At 37.0% G+C, this 25808-nt stretch overlaps 1 protein-coding gene across 2 annotated transcripts in view; it reads right to left on the bottom strand.

Moving 5' to 3' along the window:
• fbxl17 (F-box and leucine-rich repeat protein 17) overlaps window positions 1-25808 on the bottom strand; it is a 235068-nt gene that overhangs the window by 43564 nt on the left and 165696 nt on the right. For both annotated transcript variants that reach the window (XM_046871165.1, XM_046871164.1), the window contains one exon: window positions 25424-25500. In XM_046871165.1, coding sequence (XP_046727121.1) covers window positions 25424-25500 — 77 coding nt within the window. The remainder of the gene's footprint in view (window positions 1-25423; window positions 25501-25808) is intronic.

The raw sequence follows: 25808 nt of genomic DNA, 5'->3' as shown, positions 1-25808 counted from the left end.
GTCACTGATGGGAAATGATATTCTTAATGTTAACTCTTATTTCTGCTAAGAACTCAAACATGACTGGCATTACAGGAAATGATCTGGAATTAATAGACTCATTTTTTATGTATTTTTATTTTACACAGACACAGACACAGACACACACACACACACACACACACACACACACACACACACACACACATATAACAGTACACATATTTATACCGAAATATACACAACAATGCCAGGGGTATAAAATTTTTTAAAAATGTTAAACGTTAATGTTCACAAATGTTAGTAAATAAACGTACTATTATTATTAATAAACAACAAGCAATTTTGTTTTGAGCACCAAACCGTGAATTTTGTGTCCCAAATATATATATTATATATATAATATATAAAACCATAAATGTACTACTAGCAAATATATAACATGGACACCGCCCGTGACCCCTTCAGTGGCACTGCTTTAGGCTAGTAATATGGATCATGTTTAAATGCATGGGTGTGACAACAACAACAACAACAACAACAACAACAAAAAGGCTACTACAGTGACTTTATGAGAAGTAATGAGGGAAGCAGAAAGTCCTACAGGCAGGAAAACAATTAGATCCTAATGGGTTGGTTAGAATGTATTCTGGCTGCTATAACACATTCCTGATAATCTGTGTGGAATAATGTAACGCCAGAGGAAATACCATATTTGATGTATGTGTGCGAAAATGCAAGTTTGGAATGAGGGGTGACACGAAGTGTGTTTCTATATAAAACAAATAAATAAATAAATTGTCCTTCAGTGCAGAATATCAACTCTACACATTAAAAGCTTATAAATGGCTAGCAATGGGCATGGTGATCATAAAAACCATTACAGGAAACCTCAAGAAACTTTTTTTACTTTTATAAAGCTAAGTCTTTGAGAAGTGAATGGCTAAGATTGATGCAATTAGCCAGTGTTTTGCAAACACGCACTCTAAATTGACTGGAAAGATGACATTGTGATTATCAGTGTGATCATCTAGTGTAAATAAGCCTTCAACTGAATGCAGATTAAAAGCATAAAATTAGCTCAACAGAACAGCTGGAGGATACGGCAGAGCCAAAACTGTGCAAAAAAATGAAATAGTTGCTGTAGGTGTGCCTGAAGCAAGCGGAATTAAAAAAAAAAACCTCTGTTGTGATGAGGAAGTAGCAACAACAAGACGCTCAAGAGTACTAACATTCATTCTATCATCATTTATTCTACATTTCCATCAAGTCTGCTCTTTATCCTTATTTCAACCTTTTTGGAGCATAACAAAAAAAAATATATTTTTACATTTCTGTTATTACCATCAAGCTTTTCCTAGAGTTCATTTAGAATTTGGACAAAAACAGGTGGATGTATAAAATCCTGTAAAAGCCGGTCCATACATCCTTTGAGGAAGTAATTTACAGCAGCCCACCTATTTGATCGTGCGAGCTTGGCCAGTTCTGGGTGCATGTTTTAAAAAAGAAGTTTGATTTAGAAAGTGCCGCAGGCGAATGATGGACGTCCAGAGCCATGGCTTTAAAAGTGAGATCATTAAAACCAAGTTTAAAAACCACCAGTCTGTAGCCAACGGCATGAGCGTGGACTCCGAGCCAAGAATATGCTCCTCATGCATCAGCAGCTCTCTCTCTCTCTCTCTCTGTATATATATATATATATATATATATATATATATATATATATATATATATATATATATATATATATATATATATATATATATATAATGTATATCTCTATATGTATGTATATAAAGTTACAGGGCTTTCTTGATCTTAGATGCGGGAAAATCAGCATGTCCTGCAAACGTTTGCATTTTGTATTGAATGACTCACAAAGGGTAAAAAGTACAAAAGTGATTACAAACAAATAAACAAATAAGACTAAAAGTAACAAAGCAAACCTTTTTACACATTAAAATAAAGTGGATCCAAGTTTAAAGTCATTAAAGAAAAAGAAAAAAAAACCAACAACAACAAAAAACCTAAGAACACAAAAGCACAGATCAGTTGGAAAAGTACAAACTAACTGATCATTTTGATTCTATTCTGATGTTTTTGCATTTATAATTCTGGAAATTCTCCACTCCAAACCCCTAAAGCTCACTATACCCTTCTGCCATCTGTCAGTGGCTCAGCAGCTTCCTGACAGGCAGGAAACAACAGGCGAGACTGGGCGGGGTTACCTCCAGTATTCAGACAGTCAGCACTAGCGCTCCTCAGGGATGTGTCCTCTCCCCACTGTAATTCTCCCTCTATAATAACGGCTGTACCTCCAGTGGCACGACTGTTAAACTCCTAACATCTGCAGGAGATACTATGTTCATTGGACTCCTCCAAGATGACGAGGAGTCTTCATATCAGCAAGAGGTAAAGCGGCTGGTGCTATGGTGCAATCAGGACAAAATGGAGCTAAACACACTCAAAACTGTGGAGATGATAGTTGTCTTCAGGAAACACCCCTCACACTACTCCCCCTCACAATACCCGGCAGCCCTGTGTCATCTGTGGAGACCTTCAGGTTTCTGGGAACTACTATTTCCCAAGACCTGAAAGGGAGTCTAACATAAATTTCATTCTGCAGAAGATGTACTTTTCTACAGGAGCTCTTGATACAGTTCGACAATGCAGTCATTGAATCAATCCCATGAACATCCATCACCATCTGGTTTGAAGCACCAACAAAACAGACCAAAAAAGACTGCAGCAAACAGTAAAAACAGCAAAAAAAAAAAAATCTTTGGTGGCCCCCTGCCCACACTTCAGAACTTGTACTAAACAAGAACTGTGAAACGGGCAGGAAAAATCACTACTGACCCTTTACACTCCGGACACAACCTCTTTCAACTCCTCTCTTCTGGCAGACACTATAGAACTTTGTTCACCAAAAACTGCCAGGCACAGAAACAGTTTATTTTCTTTCATATCTAAGGGTACTACATTGTAGGAACAGTCACTCATCACCTCATCCCCATGTTACACACACTGCTGCTGTATATTGTACCAAAGTCCCACAGTAACTTCTTTATCTTATGTAATGCACAATACTGCTATTTGCACTTCCATGGACTCTCACACATTTTGTACATTATTGATGTGTCATATACTCCGTGTATTGTGTTCTTATTTAATCTGTATTGTCTTGTATAGTCTAAGCTAAATGTATAGTGTTATTTATGTCTGTTCTGTTAAGAGTCACCAACAGCTGGATCCAAATTCCTTCCGTGTGTCAAAACACTTGGTCAATAAACGTTATTATGATTCTGATTCTATATTATACATTTCCACCAAGTACACAACTAGATTTGATAACTATTTTGTATGACTATAATTATAATGAACACTATAAGTCACGTGTGAAACCAATCACAACTTCTGTATATTTTCAATACTAAACAGTGCAGACGCTCCCCACATTCGCTTAACGAAGTTCTGCGGATACGAACAAACCTGTCCTCAAAGTGAAATTAGTCGGAAAAATTCAAAACGGAGAAGAGCCGTCTCTAGCTAGTCGTCGAGCGTAACGAGTCTACATGATGCGCACTGGACTCGGGTGAATTCATTATTCCAAGTTTTTTTTTTATTATTAATTTTTATTATTGTTTTATTACTTCACACAAAATATTGTATACAGTATTTCGATTAGTTTTAGTGTATTTTATCGTTTATTTAATAGTATTTATAGCTGTTACATCATTAGGAGATATGTGTGGTTAATAACGAACACAGGAACAACTTACGAACAAATTCATGGTACGAACGGTCGCTTGGAACGTAACTCGTTCGTAAGGTGGGAAGCGCCTGTATTCCTCAAAGCTTCTTTGTGCACTTATGATAATCTTCTCAACCATATTGATGAGAAGAATTCACCCAGGAAATATTTTTCTCCAAGTTCCGAAACAGATACATAAATCTCCTCAAGCTTCGAGCTCTGAATCGAATCTGATGGATTAGGGAAAAAAACTGTTCTTCAACTCAACAAATACAATACCTTCCTTGTTGCATCTATCGTTCATTGTAGCTAATCATAATCATAAGCCTTTATCAAAATAAAAAAAAAAAGGATTTTCCCAAGTAATTATTCCTTTATTATTCCAGAGGCAGTCAGTTTCACTGCCCAGTCACTCTGACTTCATATACACTAATTAGACAGAAGAGTCTGATTACTTTGTTCAGACAAACCAGGCACGACAACACGACGGGCTGATTCCAAACACTTTGTGGCGTATTTCTAAGAAGCCGCACACACGTGTCACCGAGGGCTGGTACCTGCGAAACAGATTTGCGAGCTGAAGGGGAAACAGCTCAGTTAATGATGATGAATGAACAGCAGCTCAGCGGCAGGCTGTACTCGGCAGAATTCTCTTCACTGGAAAGTGGAGCAAGGCTCGGCTGCCTCCCACCAACATTTCCTCCCCTCTGTGCTTCTTCTACACAGATGCTCTGCTTCTCATGTGGCTGTTATCAAACCGCTGGGTACATAATTGAGAGCTTAGACCGCATTCATGGTTTGGGGGAGAATGGGACGAGTTTGCACTTCTTTCACTTGGAAGTGGTTATGCATTGTACTCGCGTGCAAACCTAAAATGGCGGTCATTATTCCCTCGGCACTCCCTGTTATTTAGAAAGGACGTTACAATACAGGGGTTCTGCTGCCTGCTTTTGATTTGGAAGAAAAAAATGAAGAAGCAAATGTTATATTCATATCATTATTATTATTATGAATTTAATAATCAGAATTATAATATAATTTACAATTGAATCCATTTATTTCTTCAAGAAATGAAACAGCAACAAATGTCGCTTTATTAAATAATCAGACTTTCCTGCTTTTATTCATGCTTGCCCCCTATTTTGTCACAATATCCGATATGTCAGAAAAACCTCCAGATTCCACATGAGGTCCACATGAGCACCTCTCGCGAGCCACAAACTCCTAATTACCCTAATTGAGACCGCAGTTCCCCTGCTAACACACGCGAGCCGCTACGTGCCGCTCGCCTAAAGACGCCATGCGTCTGATTAAGGCGGCTTTGTCTAAGTCACTGTCAAGTCTTTGTTATTGTCGCTGCAGTAATACAGGTAGCACAATGACACTGATGAGCTCATTTGCGGAGGCTACTGCTGGAGAGGTGACAGCACATGCTGAGTCATTCTCTAAAAAACTGACCTCCAACTGACCTGAAAGTTTTAATGACTTTAATTATTGTGTCAGTAATTCAAAAGGACAATAGGTGACTGAAAATAAATACCATAGAACAATACAAAGAAGAGGTCTTATTATCAAGCAGTAATTATACATAGAGTCTTCATTTAACTGTGGTAATATCAAATATTTGTATTTACTTCTACAAGTTTATTATTGGGTACTGGATGCAGTCAAAACAAGTAAGAATAAAATGACAAAAAGAGTCACTTTGGTTCAAAAACTGTCATCTATCAGATTTTTATCATCTATCTGTAGATACAACCATTTTTATCAGGTGAATCAGGAAAGAAAGAAAACTGAGAAAGAAAACTGAGAAACGTTTGACTCATATATATATATATATATATATATATATATATATATATATATATATATATATATATATATATATATATATATATAATACAATACAATATATAAATACATGACAAGTCGTTTTTGACACTTTTTTGAATACTTCATGCCACTGCTAATGTATGTGATAAGATTTTTTTCCTCCCCTCACACAGACATAAGTGCAGCTCATTATGCAGATTTAATAGCAAAGTTCTAAATTAACCTGTAAAAGAGCAAAGTTTGTACAATTATTAAAGATTTATACAGTAAATCGGTTACTGGTCCAATTCCTTATGTTTAGTGAAAATGACAAAAAGTTTGACTATTATATAGTTCAAACGAAATGTATGCAAATAATAAAAGAATTGATTGATTTTTCTGGGATGGAACCTGAACTGCAGTCATTCTGTTCTGAAGTATATATTAAATACAACTGTTTCCAGTTGTGCCATATTTGAAACCAGCAATATCTACATTCTTTGAAATCCTTTGCAAACTTCAGTTTTGATTTAGGGATAAAATATTTTGACCAAAGAAAAAATTGCACCATGATACAAGATACACAATATGCTGTATATAACATGATATACAGCGTTAATACTACTACTACTACCACTACTACTACTACTACTACTATTCCTACTAATAATAATAAAACAAAGCAAAACATTAAAGTTGCACTTCAAATTAATATGTGCAAAATGGCTAATGCCAAAAATTGTGACATAAAAAAATGGCTACTTTCTCTCATAGTTTGCAATTCTTTTAAATATATCACGCAACCTATACGGACATGTATATGGTACATTTTATACCATAAACTTGTGATATATTGTCATACTGTCCTGACCTGTACACCAAATAACTGGCAAATTCAAAATAGTAGTAGTGGTATTCAAAATAGTAGTGGTAGTTTTTTTTTTTTACTGAAATTATTTATATATATATATATATATATATATATATATATATATATATATATATATATATACACACACACACACACACATGAATACAACGGCCTTATTGAGAGAAAAAATGCCTCTGCCTTCTAGTAAACCGCACAACGACAGTCATCCTCTTTGGCCTTCTCCACTGACATAAAATTTATGCAACAAAACACATATCAAACTGTGCTTTGTGTAAAATCCCGAGAGAGGGAATTATATGATACAATTATGACACAAGGAACTCTATAATGCATCTTAAAACATAAAACTCAGCATGAGGTATTCAGGACTAAACAGCACACAGCAGCAATCAATGCTGCAGCAAACACTAGTCGGAAAAATAAAAATCTCTACAGACAACCAGAGGTAAGTGAAAATAACAGCTCTTGCGCCTGGTATATTATTCTTGTTGATCAGCTGCTTGATAACGAGGCAGCCGATCGATTGAAGGCAGTGAAACATCCCTTTTTTTTTTTACCCATTTTAGTATAGAAATGCTTCTTCAAATCGCATTGAAACATTGCATTGATCTTAACCTAGCTAACTTTATACACTACCAGCCGAGTAGACTGTGTTAAAGAAGAATATGCATCAGTATCATGTATCGAGAAACAGCAAAGTCATTCTGCTGCAGGTTTACTGGAAATAAATGGCACCCTAGGATCCAGAAGTAATAATAGCAAAGCAATATCAGCTTTGAATGTTCTGATCGAAGAATGCCTTTATTTCATATGTTAATTTATCGGCCAGGCATTGATGTCCTTGCATCGTGTCCCCTGCTAAGACAAACACCGCCGCAAGGACATGTTTGTACCCGAGATTGATTTCCACAGTTCATCAGTGTGTCCTATAATTCCTTTAAAAAGATCTTATATTAACATATTCTTTCATGAGCACCATGAGACAGAAAAAAAGAGATTTCTAGGACAAATAGAAAGCGCATATTTGATCATATCTGTCAGATCTCGATATGACCGCTTCCGATTCAGTTTGCTGAAATGATGACAAGGCAACATGAATGAAAACATGAAAAGGGTAACGTTATAGAGTCGAAATTTCCAACATGCGCATCAGGAAAACCAGCTCCTGTTCAGTCGAATGTGGTGTTTAAATAGGGAAAGCTCAGCGGGAATGTTTTTTACATCACCGGAGCTGTGGATTCCCTCAGCGCACAGCAAGGTTCCTTACCATTAAGCACCTCCACCTACTCTGTCACAAGCAGCCATCAACAAGAGCTCTGGAGTAAAGCGGTGTCGTTTACACTGCGCGAGAGACAGCCATGGAGGAACACGAGGAACTGAGTGATGAAGGGAAAGCTGCAAAAACAAGCACCTAATCTGATTAAAGTGATTCTAGTTGGCTCGGGTTTCTCAGAGCTTAGCTCCGGCGTATACTTACACCTGTTAAACAAAAAAAAGTATCGGTGACGCTGGCGGTGTCGCGCAGATATCCACATCCGTGAAATATCTCTGCAATTTCCTTCGTATACTAGGCTCCTGGGTTGCTCATGAGAGAGACAAGCCGTTGGGGGGGGGGGTTAAGAGTGGTGTGTAAAAAACGAATTGCCCACATTAGTCACACAAGGTGTAATAAGAGCCTCGTCTATTTTTTAAAAAAGTGACAAGCATGGCCGGCAATAAAAGAAAGAAAGAAAAAAAAAGAGAAAGAAAGAGCATAGCATAGCGCTGGTGTTATTGCTTCCTGCGAGTGCTGTAACTGTGTGTTGCTATTAGAGCTCTAGCTCAGGACCGCAGTATTAACCAGGTGCCAGGGATATTACAGCGAACGTGACCGGACCATTCCAAGCCATGTGGCGCAGGAGTCGTAAAATATGTGTAAGGTCATCCATTTGGAGCGGATTTAGGTAAAGAGTGATGAAAGCTCTTATGTTGTTGCTGATACTGGGCCTCTTTTTTTCGATCTTTCAGGCAAGTTGTGTAGAATTATGGACTGCAAGACAAACTGAACTAAAGTTTCTCCTCCAGCTAAGAAAAAAGAGATATGCCTTGTAATCGTACATGTACAATGATCACCTGTAACATCAAAAAAAAAAAGTAAACTCCAGACACAGATTTTTAGCATTTACTGATGCTCATAAAACTCAGCTGGGAGGAGCAAGAAATAAACAAGGAACGAAAAAAAGACAGAAATGGAAATTATATTCACGCAATCCTGCACCAATAAAATGTGCAATGACACTACTAATAATGAAAATTATAATGGATACATACTGTAGGAGGCATTTGGTTATGAGTTATATGCGACAGACAGACTGCCCCATCCTCCATTTCTATTGGCGCCATTCACTTCTTTTATATTTAAATGGCTAGTTGTTATTCATCCCTAATTTATGGGTGTGTGTTGGCTCCCTTTTTTTGTTTTTTTCACATTATTGAATGAATGAAATTCTATGGTATTTTAGTCCCTGACCCAGTGAACTAGCATGAGGACGTGTTGTTGTTTTTTTTTATTTATTTTTTGTTGCAGTTGTTGAACGAGTCTTCAGAGCACTGCTGTACATCCCGCTGGATAACACGGCGAAGGCTGCAAACATCATAAATGCTAGGATTCCATATTTGACGTAACATTCCATATATAAATGCTCAATACTCCTGCGAATGATATGCAATAAAGTCGTTCAAGCGGTGGTTTACTGTTAAATTTATACACGCTCAGGAGCACAAGTTTAGAGTTTTTTTTCTCAAATTTATGACAATTTTTTTTTTTATCATGAATTCCAAATTTCCTACCTAAATGCTTGACCTCCAAAATTTGCAAATAAATCTGTTTTCTGCGTGAACCTTGGCAACAAGTGAAGGTGATCATGATGCAGCTTACACACTATGACATGAAGAAAAAGCTTGTTTCTCAGAAGTGCAAGGCGTATACACCCTTTTGTGTGATCACGCCTTACATCATACAAGTGAATGTCCATGCATTTCAAACATACAACTCTGATAAAGTGTCATTCAGCAGCCAGCCCATCTGAATTCAATCATGCATTCATATCCGTATACACAATACACCGAATGTTATAGAATCTTCTGGAAACTGTGCGGAAGACTAAAGAAGACGAAATGTCCTACTGTGTGTACTGGTTTGACACAAAGCATTTATTGATGTACTAATGTGCAGGACATAGGTGGAGGCTGTTACATCCAGGCACTGTGATGAGTTTTCAATGCTACACCCCGTGTTTTGTGAATGTCTGGAGGGTTTATGAGAAAAATAACAGAATTTACTACCGTCTGCTATCCAGGGTACACTTGCTTAGCAAATGCAACACTCATTTTTATTTGTCCTGCAGGACCACGGAGGAAAGTTATGAATTTTTCAGCAGTAAAAGATATTGTGCTATCATTTTATAGCTATTGGGAAATAATGAATTTCCCCAAGTCAATTTCTATATAGAGATACCCCATAATGCAGTCATTAAACTACTTTGTTGTAGTGAACACTAGCCCGCCCACTCCCCCTGAGTGTCCATCCATTATTCCAGGTCGTAATGTTAGACACAGCATGAAAAATATTTCCTGCATTCATTAAGCTACCAAATCCTATCCCAGGTTAAATGGTGCAAATAGAAGATTTTTTTATTTTTATAAAAAAAACCTAATAAATTTGGTGACTGCCAGAAGCATTTTGGTAGCTAAGTGGTTGAAGCGCTGGGTTACTAATCTGAAGGTCAGGGTCATGGTTTTGCTAATCTGCCACGATTGGGGCCCTTGAGCAAGGCCCTTAACCTTCTGTGCTCCAGGTGCGCTGTATCATGGCTGACCCTGCATTCTGACCCTCAGCTTCGTAACATCGCTGGTATATGCAAAGAAAGAATTTCAGTGTGCTGCAGTGTACATGTGACAAGTATAAATCACCTTTTTTTCTTTCTTTTTTTAAACATCTATACAACCTGGAGTTAATAACACTATTCAGAACGATAAGGTATATATATATATATATATATATATATATATATATATATATATATATATATATATATATATATATATATATATATATAGACCTGTTACTTCAGGAACAACTAGAACAAAGGAACTGGGATAGAGCATTCTGAATTACAGCCAGAACTACTAGGCAACCTGTGCTGTTATATGAAGTCTGATCAACACCGTAATAATATGAGAATTCAACAGCAGTATAGGTATAATGTTAAATATATCACAGGAACATCACTGCAACACTCCACTGATCTGGGCTTTATAGCAGAGTAGCCTAATGGAAATCGCAAGACACATGAAGCCCACAGGGAATTAGGGGGAAAATGGCAAATTCTAAACACTTGCATTAAGGAGAAGTTTCCATTTAGCTACTCTGCCATACTTCACAGATCAGTGGAGTGCTGCGGTGACGGTTGCCCTACTGCAAGTTTCTCGACACATGATCTCTGGAGCTCTCAACCAGAGTAGCTATTAGGTTCATGGTCCAGCTTTAGGATGATGGAAGCAGAAAATCCTCGAAACTTCTCACAGAAGATCCAGAGAAATAGTCTGAATACTTATGTCAACCTGATAATTGAGCTTTTTTCTATTAATACATTTGCAAAGTTGTTATAAGAATACATATAGAATACATACACTCTTTGTATATAAATTACATGTAAAGGCTATGAGCAGTGAACATATGCAGGAGCTACTTGAGATCTGGCGATAAGCTTTGATATCTAACATGCCGGTTACAGAAGAGTCACAGAATTGGGCAGATGCTCTGATTCAGAATGGTTTGTGTTGTTTATCAAAAGCATATCCGCACAGTAGTACAAATAGGCCTGTTAGAAATAAGCTGGTACAATGAACAAAGAAAGGATTCTTGTAATTGTATGTTTATAGTGAATATTCATTTTTATACACATACTGTAGTAGAAAGAGTGAAACCAGCTATGATACAAAAATATTGTAATTTGTCCTTTATTTATTAATTAATTAAATTATTCATTTATTAAATTCAATATTGACTTCGTCACTTCAAAATATTAGATTTTATACGTCTTTATACATGACCAATTTTCTCTTGAGATTCAGTTTGTGTCCTGGCATTTTCTTTTAGAATTCACAAATCATGATACTACCACCACCATGTTTCACAGATAGGATACGGTTTTTATACTGGAATGCAGCGTTTTTCTTTGTACAAACATAAACGCTTCCCATATTTGAAGCAAAAAGTAATATTTTGGGCTCATCTGTCAAAAAAACATTTTTCCAATAGTAATATGGCTTGTGCACATGATCCTTAGCAAACTTCGGTTTGGCAGCAATGTTCTTTTTGGAGGGTAGTGGCTTTCTCCTTGCAACTTTGCTATTTTCCACCATTTTCTGGCATCATCAGTTTTCTTCTGATGGTGCACTAATGAACGTTAACATAAGTCAATGATCGAGAGAAAGAAATGGTCAACCACTCCTGAGGAAAGTGGATTTGTGAAGTCCAAACTCTTCAGAGATGGTTTTATAATCTTTTCAACCTGATTAGTAACAACACAGACCACTCTGTGGTCCACAGACATCCCCATAATACACTTTCACAAACAAGTGCAAGAACAGGGCACTCAATCAGTCCCACTGACTGAAAACAGATGGACACTAAAATGACCTTTTCAAAATAACTGCTAATCCTTGAGGTTTACATACATTTACCCTTGACAGACATATAATATTGGATAATTTTTCTCAATAAATAACTAACCGATTCTAATGTTTTTGTCTTATTTGTCTGACTGGGTTCACTTTTAGGACTTGTGTTAAATTCTGCTGATGTTTTTGGTCATATTCCTGCAAAAATACAAAAAAATCTAAAGGGTTCACAAAGTTTCAAGCACCATATGTGGTGTGTGTGTGTGTGTTTTCTCTAAATAAAGGCACCTGTCTGTTCAAGCTTGCCTGTAAAAACTATGAAGCTTATCAAAGTGAAACTGAGATGTGTAACACAAGACACTTTATAGTACACATTACTGCATGACGATGAATTACTTAATAGTAACTGATTCATTACAGATTAAGGATAAGGCTGCACATGTGTGTGTGCACCATTTAAAGGCAGGAAACCTACTGGCATTAGTTAGAAGAAATGAACTTCATTATGCCCTGTAGCACAGTAGCTGACGCCTGACTGCACTGTAGATTTATGAGACAATCTTCGGTTGCTGGGGCAATGTCTTTAGCAGAGGACTGACGTCTTAAAAGAGTCCTGTGTCTACACAATGACTCCTAGACTTGGCCTTTGCTACACATTCCTGGAAGTACAGTACCGCATTTTAAGACTGACAGATGCCAAGCTCTTGCTCAAAGAACAACTCGAGCGTGGCTGAAACTGGACTCGTGAACAATGTGTTTAGGTAACAAGCGGCGCTCAGAACGGATATTTAAACTACTGAAATTTCTACTCAGACGGCTTTCATAGATTGTAATGATGTGTGAAATGTTGCCACAGCTCATATCATGTGAACAGTATTGAAAAAATTTGAGAAAAAAATAAGAATAAAATATTTTCCCAAACACTATACTTTAGGATGGTAATGTAGCCGATTTAACATGTAAGTGCAGTAATGCAAACATAGGCCTACAACAGAACAAATAAAAGAAAGAAAGAAACCTTTGTGATTGTGGGCTGACATTGTGTGCAATCATTTAACGCAATCTAAAAGATAGCAGAAAAAAACCCAAAGAAATTCAGAACAAGGTTATTTCAGTTTTAATGAATATTCTGGACTTATTTTTAGTCACGGCTTAAATAAACACATTCAATTCATACCAATTTCATTAAGATGAAAACAAATATCATATATATACATGCACTGATCTTATTAACAATTCCTATAGTCTATTCATCCTAAAGTTAGTTGTTAGATAATGCTAAATTAATGTAAAATCAAAATATCTTTTTACAGTACAGATGAAAGCAGGTTTTTTTTTCCACTGCTTGACAATGCTTTTGCCATATATATATATATATATATATATATATATATATATATATATATACACATTGCCATCCCCCCCAAAAAATAATCACACTAATATTTCGCTGGACCGCCTTTAGCTTTGATTACAGCACGCAATCGCCATGGGATCCTTTCAATAAGCTTCTGCAATGTCAAAACATTTATTCTCATCCAGAGTTGGAGTAATGTTTCACCAAGATCTTGTATTGATGATGGGAAAGTCAAAGCGCTGCGCAAAGTCTTCCCCAGAACATCCCAAAGACATCCCAATGGGTTTAAGGTCTACACTCTGTGGTGGCCAATTCATTTGTGAAAATGATGTCTCATGCTGGCTGAACCACTCTGTTTATTCAACATATTCAGTTAGTCAGCTGATCTGATTCTTTGGGCATATACTGTAACATTGCTGAACCTAGACCTGAACAAATACAGCAACCCCAGATCATAGCACTGCCCTCACAGGCTTGTACGGTAGGCACTAGCCATGATGGCATGAATAGTCACTCTGGATTGGGGTTAATCTGGACTCATCAGACCACATGACCTTCTTCCATTGCTTCAGAGTCCAATCTTTATGATCCCTAGCAAATTAAAGCCTTTTTTTTTCTAATTAGCCTCAGTGATAAGTGGTTTTCTTAAGTCTACACAGCTGTTTAGTCCCAATGTTCCTAAAGTTCACTACTTTCACTATGAAACATAGCTGTGATGATTTCACCAATCGTTTACGTGATCAAAGATCACAATCATTCAAGATTTTTTCCGACCACATTTCTTTCTCGGAGATGATGGTTTCACTATCCTTCCAGTTTTTCATAATGCGCTGGGCAGTTCTTAACCCAGTTTTAGTAGCTTTAGCAATCTCCTTAGATGTTTTCTTTGCTTGATGCATGACAATAATTTGACCTTCTGAAACAGATTAACATCTTTTCCATGACCACAGGACGTGTCTATTTGCTTAGTTAAATCTAGGTGCTGCCTTTTTTTGGACAGTGTGTGTGTGTGTATATATATATATATATATATATATATAAATTTTTTTTTTTTTTTTTTTTAAAGTTAGTACAGAGCTTTTATGCATTAATGCACAAAACTACAAACTAGATATAAAACACACACACACACACACACACACCTGCATTACCCAACAAATGCAAACTTTTTTTATAACATTTTCCCATTAATTTTATTGTATTTTATTGTTCTATTATTTCATTATATTGATTAAATAAAGTAATAAATTAAATTGGCACAAATTAAATTGATTACTGAAGTTAATCAATATAATAAAAAGGTCTATTGCATGAATTTGATTTATTCTATTTTATTTAAATAAATAACATTTTATATATTATTTAACCAAGCAGGCATTTAATTTAAAATTGTTTTAAAAAAGTAAACTGCTCAAATGTTGAGAAAAATGCTAATAATAATAAACTGCGTTAATAGAAAATGGCAAGCTATTTATTTTTTTATACTTTGCATTTCTTTCCCTTTACAATTTTTATATTAAAACAAAATTAAAATGAATTTTAAGTATGGAAGAAAAAAAAAAGAAAGATAGAAAATAATTCCGGACCTGTGTATAAATAATGCATCCGTTAAGAAAAGAATTAAATAAAGAAACTCCATTAATTATTTCCATAGAAAAAAATATAAAAGATATACCCTCAGGGGTACAAGCCCACAGGCAAGCTGATGTACAGAGAGTGTTTATGCTGCTTGGTTGAAAAATATTCTTTCTACAGCAAATGTTACAGGTAAAAATAAAAAAAGCAGTACATTTGCCTTCAGATACTCCAACCTCTGCTTGAATGAGTGTTGTTTTACTTCACTGAAAAAGAATGTAGTTCTGGCAGCAACATGCTGAACAGAGAGAAAGCACTCTGCCTACAGCTCGAGGCTAGCATGTCTTACAGGCAGCAGCGGTGAGGAAGTGAAAAGCGATCCATCATGGTCTTTTACACTTAGTGTGACCACCTCAGAAGAGAGAGGAAGGAAGGAGGGATGAATAATGAGAGGTAAATAGAAAAGCAGATAAATGATAGAAATGGGAGAGGGTGTGTGTGTGTGTGTGTGTGTGTGTGTGTTTGAGATAGAGAGAGAGAGAGAGAGAGAGAGAGAGAGAGAGAGAGAGAGAGAAAGAAAGAAATTCTTATATGAAGCAGACAGAGAGAAAGAGAAAAGTGCTCCTCCTTTCATTCACTGAGAGTGGTGAGCACCTCTTATCGGACTCTACTAAGACGGCCAGATTACACGTCCAGCCTGGAGTCTTTTCTCTTCTTTGCACTCACAACGCTGATGGCACACACACACATTGCAATTTTACCCGCCATTTACACACACTTTCATTCGCTCTCACACACACACACACACACACACACACACACACACACACACACACACACACACGGGCCAGTGAGAGACAGCAGTAGAAAATTGTGGAAAAGTATAGCAGGACGAAATAATGGCTGGTTGCGAAAAGATTAAGACTCCCATAAAAGAAAGCATGGAGGAGCAGCACAGGGCTGTGTGGAAATGATATTCTCATTCCAATTAATCTGGCAGTCTCAGAGGATGGACAATGCCAAGTATGAGGTCACTGTTACTGTGGCGATAGAGACAGACGCTCCCTTTAACCGTCTGAGACGTTAACACGTTTCCTCTTACGCAAATTCGATGTAGACCGTAAACTTTCAACAGTTTGATCAAACAAGGGTGAATTGATTGCCAAGAATTTGGAGAATAAAGTGTGATGGTATGGGGAAACCCATCAGATGAAAATTTTTTTTGGTTTCTGCCAGTAATATACTACAGTATTTGTATTAGGTTTCAAACGAGCCAGCCGTATATCAGTGCACTGAAAAATGTCTAAAACCCTTGCCAGCGATGTGTGATTTTCTCATGACTTGATCAACATTTTGGACAGCATGAACTAGCTGTCAAAATATACATCATGTTCTAATACGGTCACAGGATTATTAAATCAAAAAAGAGAAAGTTCACACTCTGTAAAGATTTCAATCAATAAATTCTTCAAATATTGTATTTAAACGATGAAAAAAAATAGTGAAATGAACAGAAAAGAACAGAAAGAGAATTCAGCAGAAGGGGTATGATGACGATCATGCTGTAAATCACTTTAGGGGATGGGACGGATACTTACCTGGCAACCCTGTGGAGTAACCCTGACTACAGGAGAGCAAATTGAATTAGATTTGCATTAGTGATATAATTTACAAATGTAATTAGCAATCTTTTTAATGTTGTTTTTTTAATCATTATTTAGCCAAGCACTTAAGGTATTTCTTTGAATTTCAGTGCATTCCTAAAAAAACAAAAAAAACAATAGCACCACAATTGTGGTTAAATATATACTTATGTTATGATAAAATACATGCTTACATGATAAGTCAAATGCACTATACAAGGTATATGGACACCTGTTCTTTACAACCATATGTGCTTTTCAAATATCCCTTTTTTTCTCCTACAGTAACCTCCATTCTTCTGTTCGGAGAGTGTAGCTATGAGTATGTGTTCATTCAGCCATAAGGGAGAACTGGGGTGCAGTTAGTGTTTAAATTCATGCCAAAGCATTTCAGTATTGTTGAGGTAAAGGTTCTGTACAGGTCACTACAGTTCTTTTACTCCAACCTTGGCGAATTGTGTTTTTATGAAGCTCAACAGGTTTTGGTCTCTATTTATTCCAGTGAAGGGAAGATGTTCCAGAACACTGCAGCATACAAAGAAATCCTTCATTTTAACAGTGTGGCAATTTTTGTTTAGTTAAAATTTTTTTTGAAGACCTGCATATTGGTGTGATGGTCAGATATCCACATACTTGAGGCCTTTTACTTGTTTAATAGTAGTCAAAAGCCTACACTGACTTTCAGAGTTTTTACAATGAGTTTTATTTCAGGTATTTCAGAACAAAGTAAAAAATAAATAAATAAATTCAATTCAAAGATGCCAGCACTGGTTACTAATGAGAACTATGGGGGTGGCAAAAGGGGAGGAGTCACTGGAGATGCCAGTTAATATGAGCTGGTACTTGATCTAGATTCGTGGGTCGATGTCGAAATGTCGAACTCCTACACAGAATGGCCAAACGCTGGCGGGTCTGACGGATCATTAAAGTGATTTCCTAACGTCTAAAATGTCAGTAATGCTGTTTTTCCCATAAGTGGATTCGCTTATAAATGTAGGAGGCAGTCGGCTTGTGAGATCGTATGCAATGTGCTGTAGTCTTAATTTCCATCGGTTTCACTAATCGTTTTTTTTTTTTTTTTTTTTTTTAAGAAGTAAAGGATAAGAAAAAGAACACTGAGAAAAGAACAAAGGGGCGTGGCCAGATATAATTGTATCTTGTACAAAATATGTGATTAAATAATTTTTGGAAAATGCTAGCAGCTGGCTAGAAGAGGGATAAAAATGAAGTGCAACTGAATTAGTGAGCATAAAAAAAACGAATGTAGCTCATTATAAACTTTAAATAAAATGTTACAAACTCTGAGCGCATGTGGTCTGTGGAGAACAGCAGCAGGGATACGTATTGAATTCTGGTACAGACAACTGGCCCTGATAAACATGTTCCTTTCTCCTTTCAGACCCTGTTCATGTTTTGAGAGTGGAGACGTTCGTGGCTTTATCTGTTTGGCAAGCACAGGCATCAGATGTTTTGTTGCTCTGCTCGAAAGTCAGCCAGCACATGTCATGAAGGTTCATACAGAACTATAAAACAGGCTAAAAGGTACTATATATTACAAAATACAACATAATTTATTTTCAAGAGACATTTAGATAGTCTGACTTGATCGCTATCGCAATAACTGGAATCTATATAACGTTCACGATACTATCCTCAATCATCCCGAGCCTGGTAGGCAGAGCGGAGAAAATGTTCACTTGTGGTTGGAATATATACCGATGAGAAGCACAGTTCAGTCCAGGGCAGAATACATTTATTTCAGAACCCTTTTTAGAGGGGAAAAAAAAAAAGGCACATGAAATTTGTTTAAATTTATATTATTTATATATATATATATATATATATATATATATATATATATATATATATATATATATATATATATATACACACACACACACACACACACACTTTTCTTCTTTTTTTTTTCCAGGCTTTTCCTTACAATCAGTGCCATCAGTGCGACAGTAAAACAAAGCTAACAAATGTATTTCGCGTTCATATGCAGATTGTTCTTCACAAAGCTTCCTGATAAACCAAAACATTTGACATGGAGTTAGTTATACATGATCTGTGCTAATACTTCATCATTAGCTGGGATTAAACAGGCAGTGACTTACATCAGATTGGGGCAGACTCAAGACCACAGCAACAACTTTCTAAATTCTTTCTTATGTTTAGACATCAACATTTAGATCTTTTATTTTATTATTATTTTTTTTTTCACATAAAAAAATAATTAATTGAATTTTAAAACATTTAAAACAAAGAACCAACAAATGTTTAATATCCCGATTATGTTAGCTGTTTGATGCATACATTTCACATAATTCCCATCATTTTATTCATGCCTGATCTCTTCTATTGAGACGTACTGTAAATTCAGATGAGACATAAATTTGACTTCGCATTAGGTTTTGCACAAACCTGCAGAATCCCTACCAGCCTGAGTGCATAGTGTTTTAAAGCAAACACTAAGGAACTCTAAAATAATGGAAAACAGATGCATTTTCACTAGTAGTCTCAGACTTTTGGGTCCAAGTGTAGCTGTCAGTGCAACCCTCACTCAGATAGCAACTGTAGTTGGTTATCAGTTGAACTGACAGTGTTCTGTAAACTTGGACAAGTTTGTCAGAGCTGCCAAAAAGGAGATCAGATGATAATGCTCCTGTACATACCTGCCTTAAAATACTTAAAAAACTAAATAAAAAACTGCTTGACCACTAAAAATAACCCTGAGTGAGAGGGAAATATCACTGTGTATACCACAGACTAACTTACAGTCTTTTATCAGTGCTTCAATACTGCAGAGACATTTTTACACAACAGTGAGATTTCTTTTTACTTCAGAAGAGATTATCTGGCAAGAGGATGTAGCATTCTTTATTCTGCCTGGTTAAAGAATGTATGAAATGACAAACACGCATTTGCAAATGCATCTTAAAGGACCATTAGTTAATGTTTGTGATTTGTTCAGGAAAAAAGAATAATAATTCACTAGGTATAAGCATAAGGTACACTCCATTATTTCAAAAATGGTACGCTATTGTTAGCGACGGAACAAATGTCCTTTTTTCCCCCTCTCCATTAGCACAACGAGTAGACCTGCCTCCATCAAGACCAGGCTGTAATCTTCTGTGGGCAGCCGTTTTTTATTTATTTATTTTTTTGTCTTAGACTCTTTTGTTTGCCTTTCAAAGAAAAGGGACTCCCTTCATGCTCACAAAAAGAGCGTGGCAATTTTCTGTTTCAGTCACAAGTACAGTAAAATCAAAGCCTGAGACCCAGGCAGGAGTCCTTTTAGCACTGTCATCAAAATATTGCCAGAGTTCGTCGTCGTCTCTTCTTCATCCTCCTGAAGCTAGTTCTAACAGGGGGAAGGAAGAGATCTATAAGGAGCACAGGAAACCAAGATTCAGGGGGGGAACAAAGAGCAGAAGTGGCTGGGAGCTGAAACTAAGTGCGATGCAGCGTAAGGTACCATGTAAATGGATCTGCCTCGGCATATGCCGGAACACAATAGAATGCAGCGTGAAAATCGGTTATTTAACCCGAGCTGCGCACCAGTGCATTAGGCACGCAGGGAGTACAGAGAGACGCCTTTCTGTAATGCTCCATAAATTAAAAAAACAGTCAAATGTGTAACAGTGATCTCCATCATGCCATGCAGTACCAAATGCTTCATTCAAATAATAAAGAAAAAAAATAGATATATAATTATTTGGTTATGAAGACAATCAACTGGTTTTGTGTAAGGTATATTTTCACATGCTAGTTGTTATACTCTATCTAGCACTGGCAAAACTATTTCAGGCACTCACGTTCCAGGACAGACGTGTGATCTGCATATTAACTGCATCCACATCATAGCTTGAATGCAATATCACAAATAAATCAGACTCTGACAGTGCAATCTGCATGTTGCATCACCAACACAGCTGAATCATTGTTTTCGCAATAACCGTTATCTCAAGATTCGTCCCGCCTCACCACCGCGAGCTTGTCACGGTACACGTTTTTCAGCTCATCTCACAAAGGTTCCGCAAAAAGAGCTTATGGAAAAAAGCTCAGACTCACTTCAAGTCACTTGAGACTCATGAATACATGCTGAGAGCTTCACGTCTAGCGGTGGACCGCAAAAGAGAGCAGCGACTCGGCTAAGCTCTCGGGATCGTTCATGGGAACTTAGCAAAAGAAGTATGGGGGGGAGAAAGATCCGGACCTTTGGAGCCTAATGGTCAAAGTCCTGCAGAGGATGATGCGTTACATTGGTATAAACTCTAAATCCAGCTCAAGTTGTAAGGGGATGGGCAGCATGCATGTTACTTTGAAGCATTTCAATAAAGGTAGTACATTTCATGTTTAATCTATAGCAAGCTGTTCAGTGTACAATTCAAATGTAAAAAATGGCAGAAATTTAATGTGAATCTTACACTGTCCCAGACTAATCAGAGGCAAATAGCTAAAAATTGCTATACAGAAAAACTTGAACTTGTAATAAAGCAATATGAGATTAATCAATATAGCTCAAGGAGAAAAAGAGAACATGCATTTCTGTTAACTAGTTGAAAGCAGTGCAGGAAACTCGGTTAGAGAAACCGCTATATTTACTAAACCTTCAAACGAGTTGTAGTGTTTAACAAAGTTTAAGCCCAATAAGAACGGTTCTGGGTAAAAGCCTATATCAGGTATCCTGGTTTAACCTTATATAAGTGGTCGAAAGGCTAAACTGAGGTATTTAATATACATTTCAGGAAGTCGTTAGTGTACTGTTTTGATCTTGCGGCCATTCATCAAGATGCGGAACTGTGGGCTTACGGCAGTCTCGGGATGCAGGGGTCGATGGTGGACTCAAGCGATTACAGTCAGGATTAGTTCTGCTGAGATAAAACAAATGGCTAAAAGGCCCTGGAGCGAGTCTACACATTAGCGTGGTGCTTATATATAATTACCCTAAGTGGGCTGAAAATACATTAGGTCAGGTATCTGAGGTTACTCGAGGGAGGTACGAGGAATTTCAGCCATTTATAGCCTTGTATCCTGGATTGTTTGAGGACGCTATGTCCAAAGATGATGCTATTAAAAGCTGAGATCTGTGAACTATCCCATATGCTAAATGTATTATACAATAAATACTGACAAGTGTGCCATTGGGGAGGAGAAAAAAAACAAAAAACATCTTAAGAATAATGAAAAAGCAGACCCACCTGTATATACCAAAAGTTTTGCGAAGATCTACACATTATAGTTCTGTGCTGAACTGTTGCCTCAAGTTTGTGATACAGTCTCCATTCACTGGTACTAAGAAGCCCAAACCTCTTCCAGGATGATAATCGCGCTGTGCAGAAAGAAAGCTCTATTTGGCAAGAACTCAAGTGTCTTGACCTCAAACCCACTGAACACCTGAGGTCTGAACTGGAACACTGACTGCACTCTTAACCTCCTCATCAACATTAGTGCCTGACTTCACTAATGCTCTTATGGCCGAATGAACAAATCCCAACAGCCACTCTCCAAAATCTTGTAGAAAGTCTTCCCTCTGAGGAAAGAGTGATGTTTATTATCACAGAAAAGAGAGGAATAAATCTTTATTGAGATGTTCAGCAAGCCATGCGGACTTGATGGTCAGGTGTCCTTTGGTTTGTCCCACCGAACTATCCAAAGAACCCTTCAGGAACCATAAAAAAAAAGGCATGCACGTAAATATACGATTCACAGCTTCAAGGTCCCCAATTCATTCGTGAGATCAGGTTACTGTCTGTGTAAAGTTTCTCATGTTCTCCCTGTGTTTGTGTAAATTTTCTCTGGGTTCTCTGGTTCACTTCACCTCGGAAATACATGCAGCGAGGCGAGTTGGTTACGATAAATTGAAGAGAGGTGTGAATGAGTATGAGGTGGATTGACATCCCATCCATCCCTGCCAGTCTCTCGATCCACAGAGAACTTGGCCATGTTAAAGTACTTACTGCAGCTGAAGTGAATGTGTGCATGTTATTCTATTAGCATTTACTACCATGAGATGATGTTCAGCCTCACGCAGTAGTTAAATACAAAGTCGAGTCAAAAATGCAACTGCTTCTGTTTAAACATCCCCTCACTTTCTCTTGAATTTAATAAAACAGAAAAAATTTATCTTGTTGCTAAGGAACAGTGAAGAACAAGTACACATAATTATGCTTTATTGTTGTGTAAAGAAAACTTAAAAAAAAAAAAAAAGAAAATTCAGTTTATTATTAGGAAAGTAAATGGGATCTTATAATAGAAATGATAAATTAATTAATATAAGCCTTAAATTGAAAGTGAGCCATCTATTCTCAGAGCTGTCCTTAGAAACAATCTGACAGTTAAACCCAACAATACTTTAAAGAATTCAACAGTGCTGTAGTGTAATTAAACTAAAGTAAAATAAGAATTGCTGCCTCAAAGAAAAATAATATGAGGTTTTTTTTAGATTTGAGAAGCGCTACATACTCCATATATTTTCAGATTCGAGTGAATCTCTTTACAAGTACGTAATTTTTCTTATTAGCACAAGTTGATTACACAAAGTCCATTACTACTATTACTGTGCTCACAAAATGTTTGTGTAGGTTGTGCTTACAAATTACACAGCTGTATGTAAACACGTACAGCTTCTTAATAGTCCTTTTCATGGAGCTTGCCACTGGTTTGTGCATACAGAACGGGCAGTAGGGTAAATACAGCAGTAGGGGGGATGTGGCCATTAATCACTAACCCCTCCGGCATGTACCCAAAGTCTACAAATGCCCTCATTCCACTGTACAGTAAGGGAGGTAAAAGTACCGCAGCCAAAGTAAAAATAAAATGTGCAGTAAATCAGCAGATGACTATATATTTAAGTCTACATATTTATTGACTTGCTAACTCTTACCAAATACATTCAGTGGATGTGTTTTTGTTTGCCTATGTTACCTCAGCTTTAATGGGCAGTGCCTGGCTACAGGGCACTGACAAGAGGAACAGCGAGGAGAGCTTCTGCATTTATGTGCCAATTAAAACTAAATGCGTTTTTCCATTAATCCAGGACAGACACAAGCCCTCTGCCCTCCTCAGCACATTTCCTGATGCAATATTAACGAGATAATCCAGTCAGAATTAAAACAGTGATATGTGATGAAAACATCTATACATAGTACATCTGTAGGGAGTACACTTCAGTACAACACTGTACTAGCCAGTGCAATGCAGTACTAGTCAGTACCCATCAAGATAACTCAGTACTAGTTAATACGAAGCAATACTAGTGAGTACTAGTCAGTACCAAGCAATACTAGTGAGTACTCATCAGTAAAACTCAGTACTAGTCAGTACCAATCAATACTAGTCAGTACAACTCAATATTAGTCAGTACTCATCTGTATAACTCAGTACTAGTCAGTACCAATCAATACTAGTCAGTACAACTCAATAATAGTCAGTACTCAGCTGTATAACTCAGTACTAGTCAATACAACTCAATCCTAGTGAGTACTCATCAGAATAAGTCAGTACTAGAATTACAAATCAATACTAGTCAGTACGTATCCGTACAATGCAATACTAGTCAGTACTCATCAGTACAACTCAGTAAGTCATTACTTATCAGTAAAAGTCAGTACTAGACAGTATAACTCAGTACAACAGTACTCATCAGTTCTATTCAGTACAACTCAGTACTAGTCAGTAAAACTCAGTGCTATTCAGGAAAGTCAATACTCATCAGTACAACACTGTACTAGTCAGTACAACTCGGTACACATCAGTACAACCCTGTACTAGACAATACGACTTATTACAACTCTGTACAACTCAGTATAACACAGTACTAATCAGTACCTATGAGTACTACGTACAGCTCAGTAAAATTCAGTACTACTCAGCACAACTCAGGGCAGATTATTCTTGCTCAGGTCAACTCAGTACTACTCAGTTGAATTCAGCAATACTCAGTACAGCTCAGTAAAATACAATACAAAGTGCAACTCAGTACCACTTTATTAAACCTGAAGTTAAAATAGCTAAACCTGCTTTCAGGTGAAAAAGTAAATGTGTGTTTTGTTATCTGGAACAATGGCTAGTAGCACAGGGCTATAACAGAAAGAAATTGGTTAATCACTGCAAAAAAAATAATAATAATAAAAGCAGCATCCAAATGATCATATAAAACAGAGATCACTGTTTACTCCAGATTAAAACACTTTCGGTTTACTGATGCCTCCCAGTTTGCGACTGTACATGTTTAATCCAATCCAACATCATCGCACAATCAACACGACACCAATGAGAAAGCACAAGAGCTTCAATTCATTCCACTGCGAATCCTGGTGCTGCAGGAATCATTTTTCTGCATCTACTGCATTCCGCTGGCATATTTCAAATTAATCTTTTCCCCATTTAAAAAGAAATATTTTGCTATATAACCAGTTTAAGTAAGATAATCTTTGCACCACTGAAGCTAATTAGCAGCATGTTAACTAGAGCAATAAGCAATTAGAAAATGAACCCAAAATCTTTATGACAGATGGACACACACACACACACACACACACACACACACACACACACACACACACACACACACACACACACATGTGCACCATTTCTTGCCATGTGAAACAGTATTTAGCAGGACAAAAGAAAATTAGTTTAAGAAAGTAAAAGAGCAAGTGTGGGTTAAGTCAAGTGGCATATGTGCATTTAATGGGGCATTTAATGATGGCGGATTAGACAACAATCTGTCATCTTACCATAGTCTGTGATCTTGCAGGAAACCAAGTACAGCTCTTTGAGACTTCTTCCCTCTTTGGCAATGATTTCCACACATCTGCGAGAAAGCATACGGAAAAGCACAGGGTCAAATGAGAGTGCACGTCTTAAAGGGCTCACAATGTTTACAAAGTTCACCGTTTATTTCAGCTGAACACAAAAACACAAAAAGAGTGCAAGTTTAAGTCTCACACCAACAAAGTGAGCGATGGTAACCAGCAAACACTCTGCTGATTAGAAGAAGCCAGTGAGCAGACCTTTCTTCTTCACAGATTTAATATCTGTTCCTCTAAAATGCTTGGGTAGAAAACGAAAACTATAACTGATATCCGCTCTGATTAAAAGCTGAAAATCTTCCACATGCAG

The sequence above is a fragment of the Silurus meridionalis genome, chromosome 17, assembly GCF_014805685.1.
Source record: "Silurus meridionalis isolate SWU-2019-XX chromosome 17, ASM1480568v1, whole genome shotgun sequence".
In the NCBI taxonomy this organism is placed as follows: Eukaryota; Metazoa; Chordata; class Actinopteri; order Siluriformes; family Siluridae; genus Silurus; species Silurus meridionalis.
This window is presented reverse-complemented; position numbering and strand designations above follow the sequence as displayed.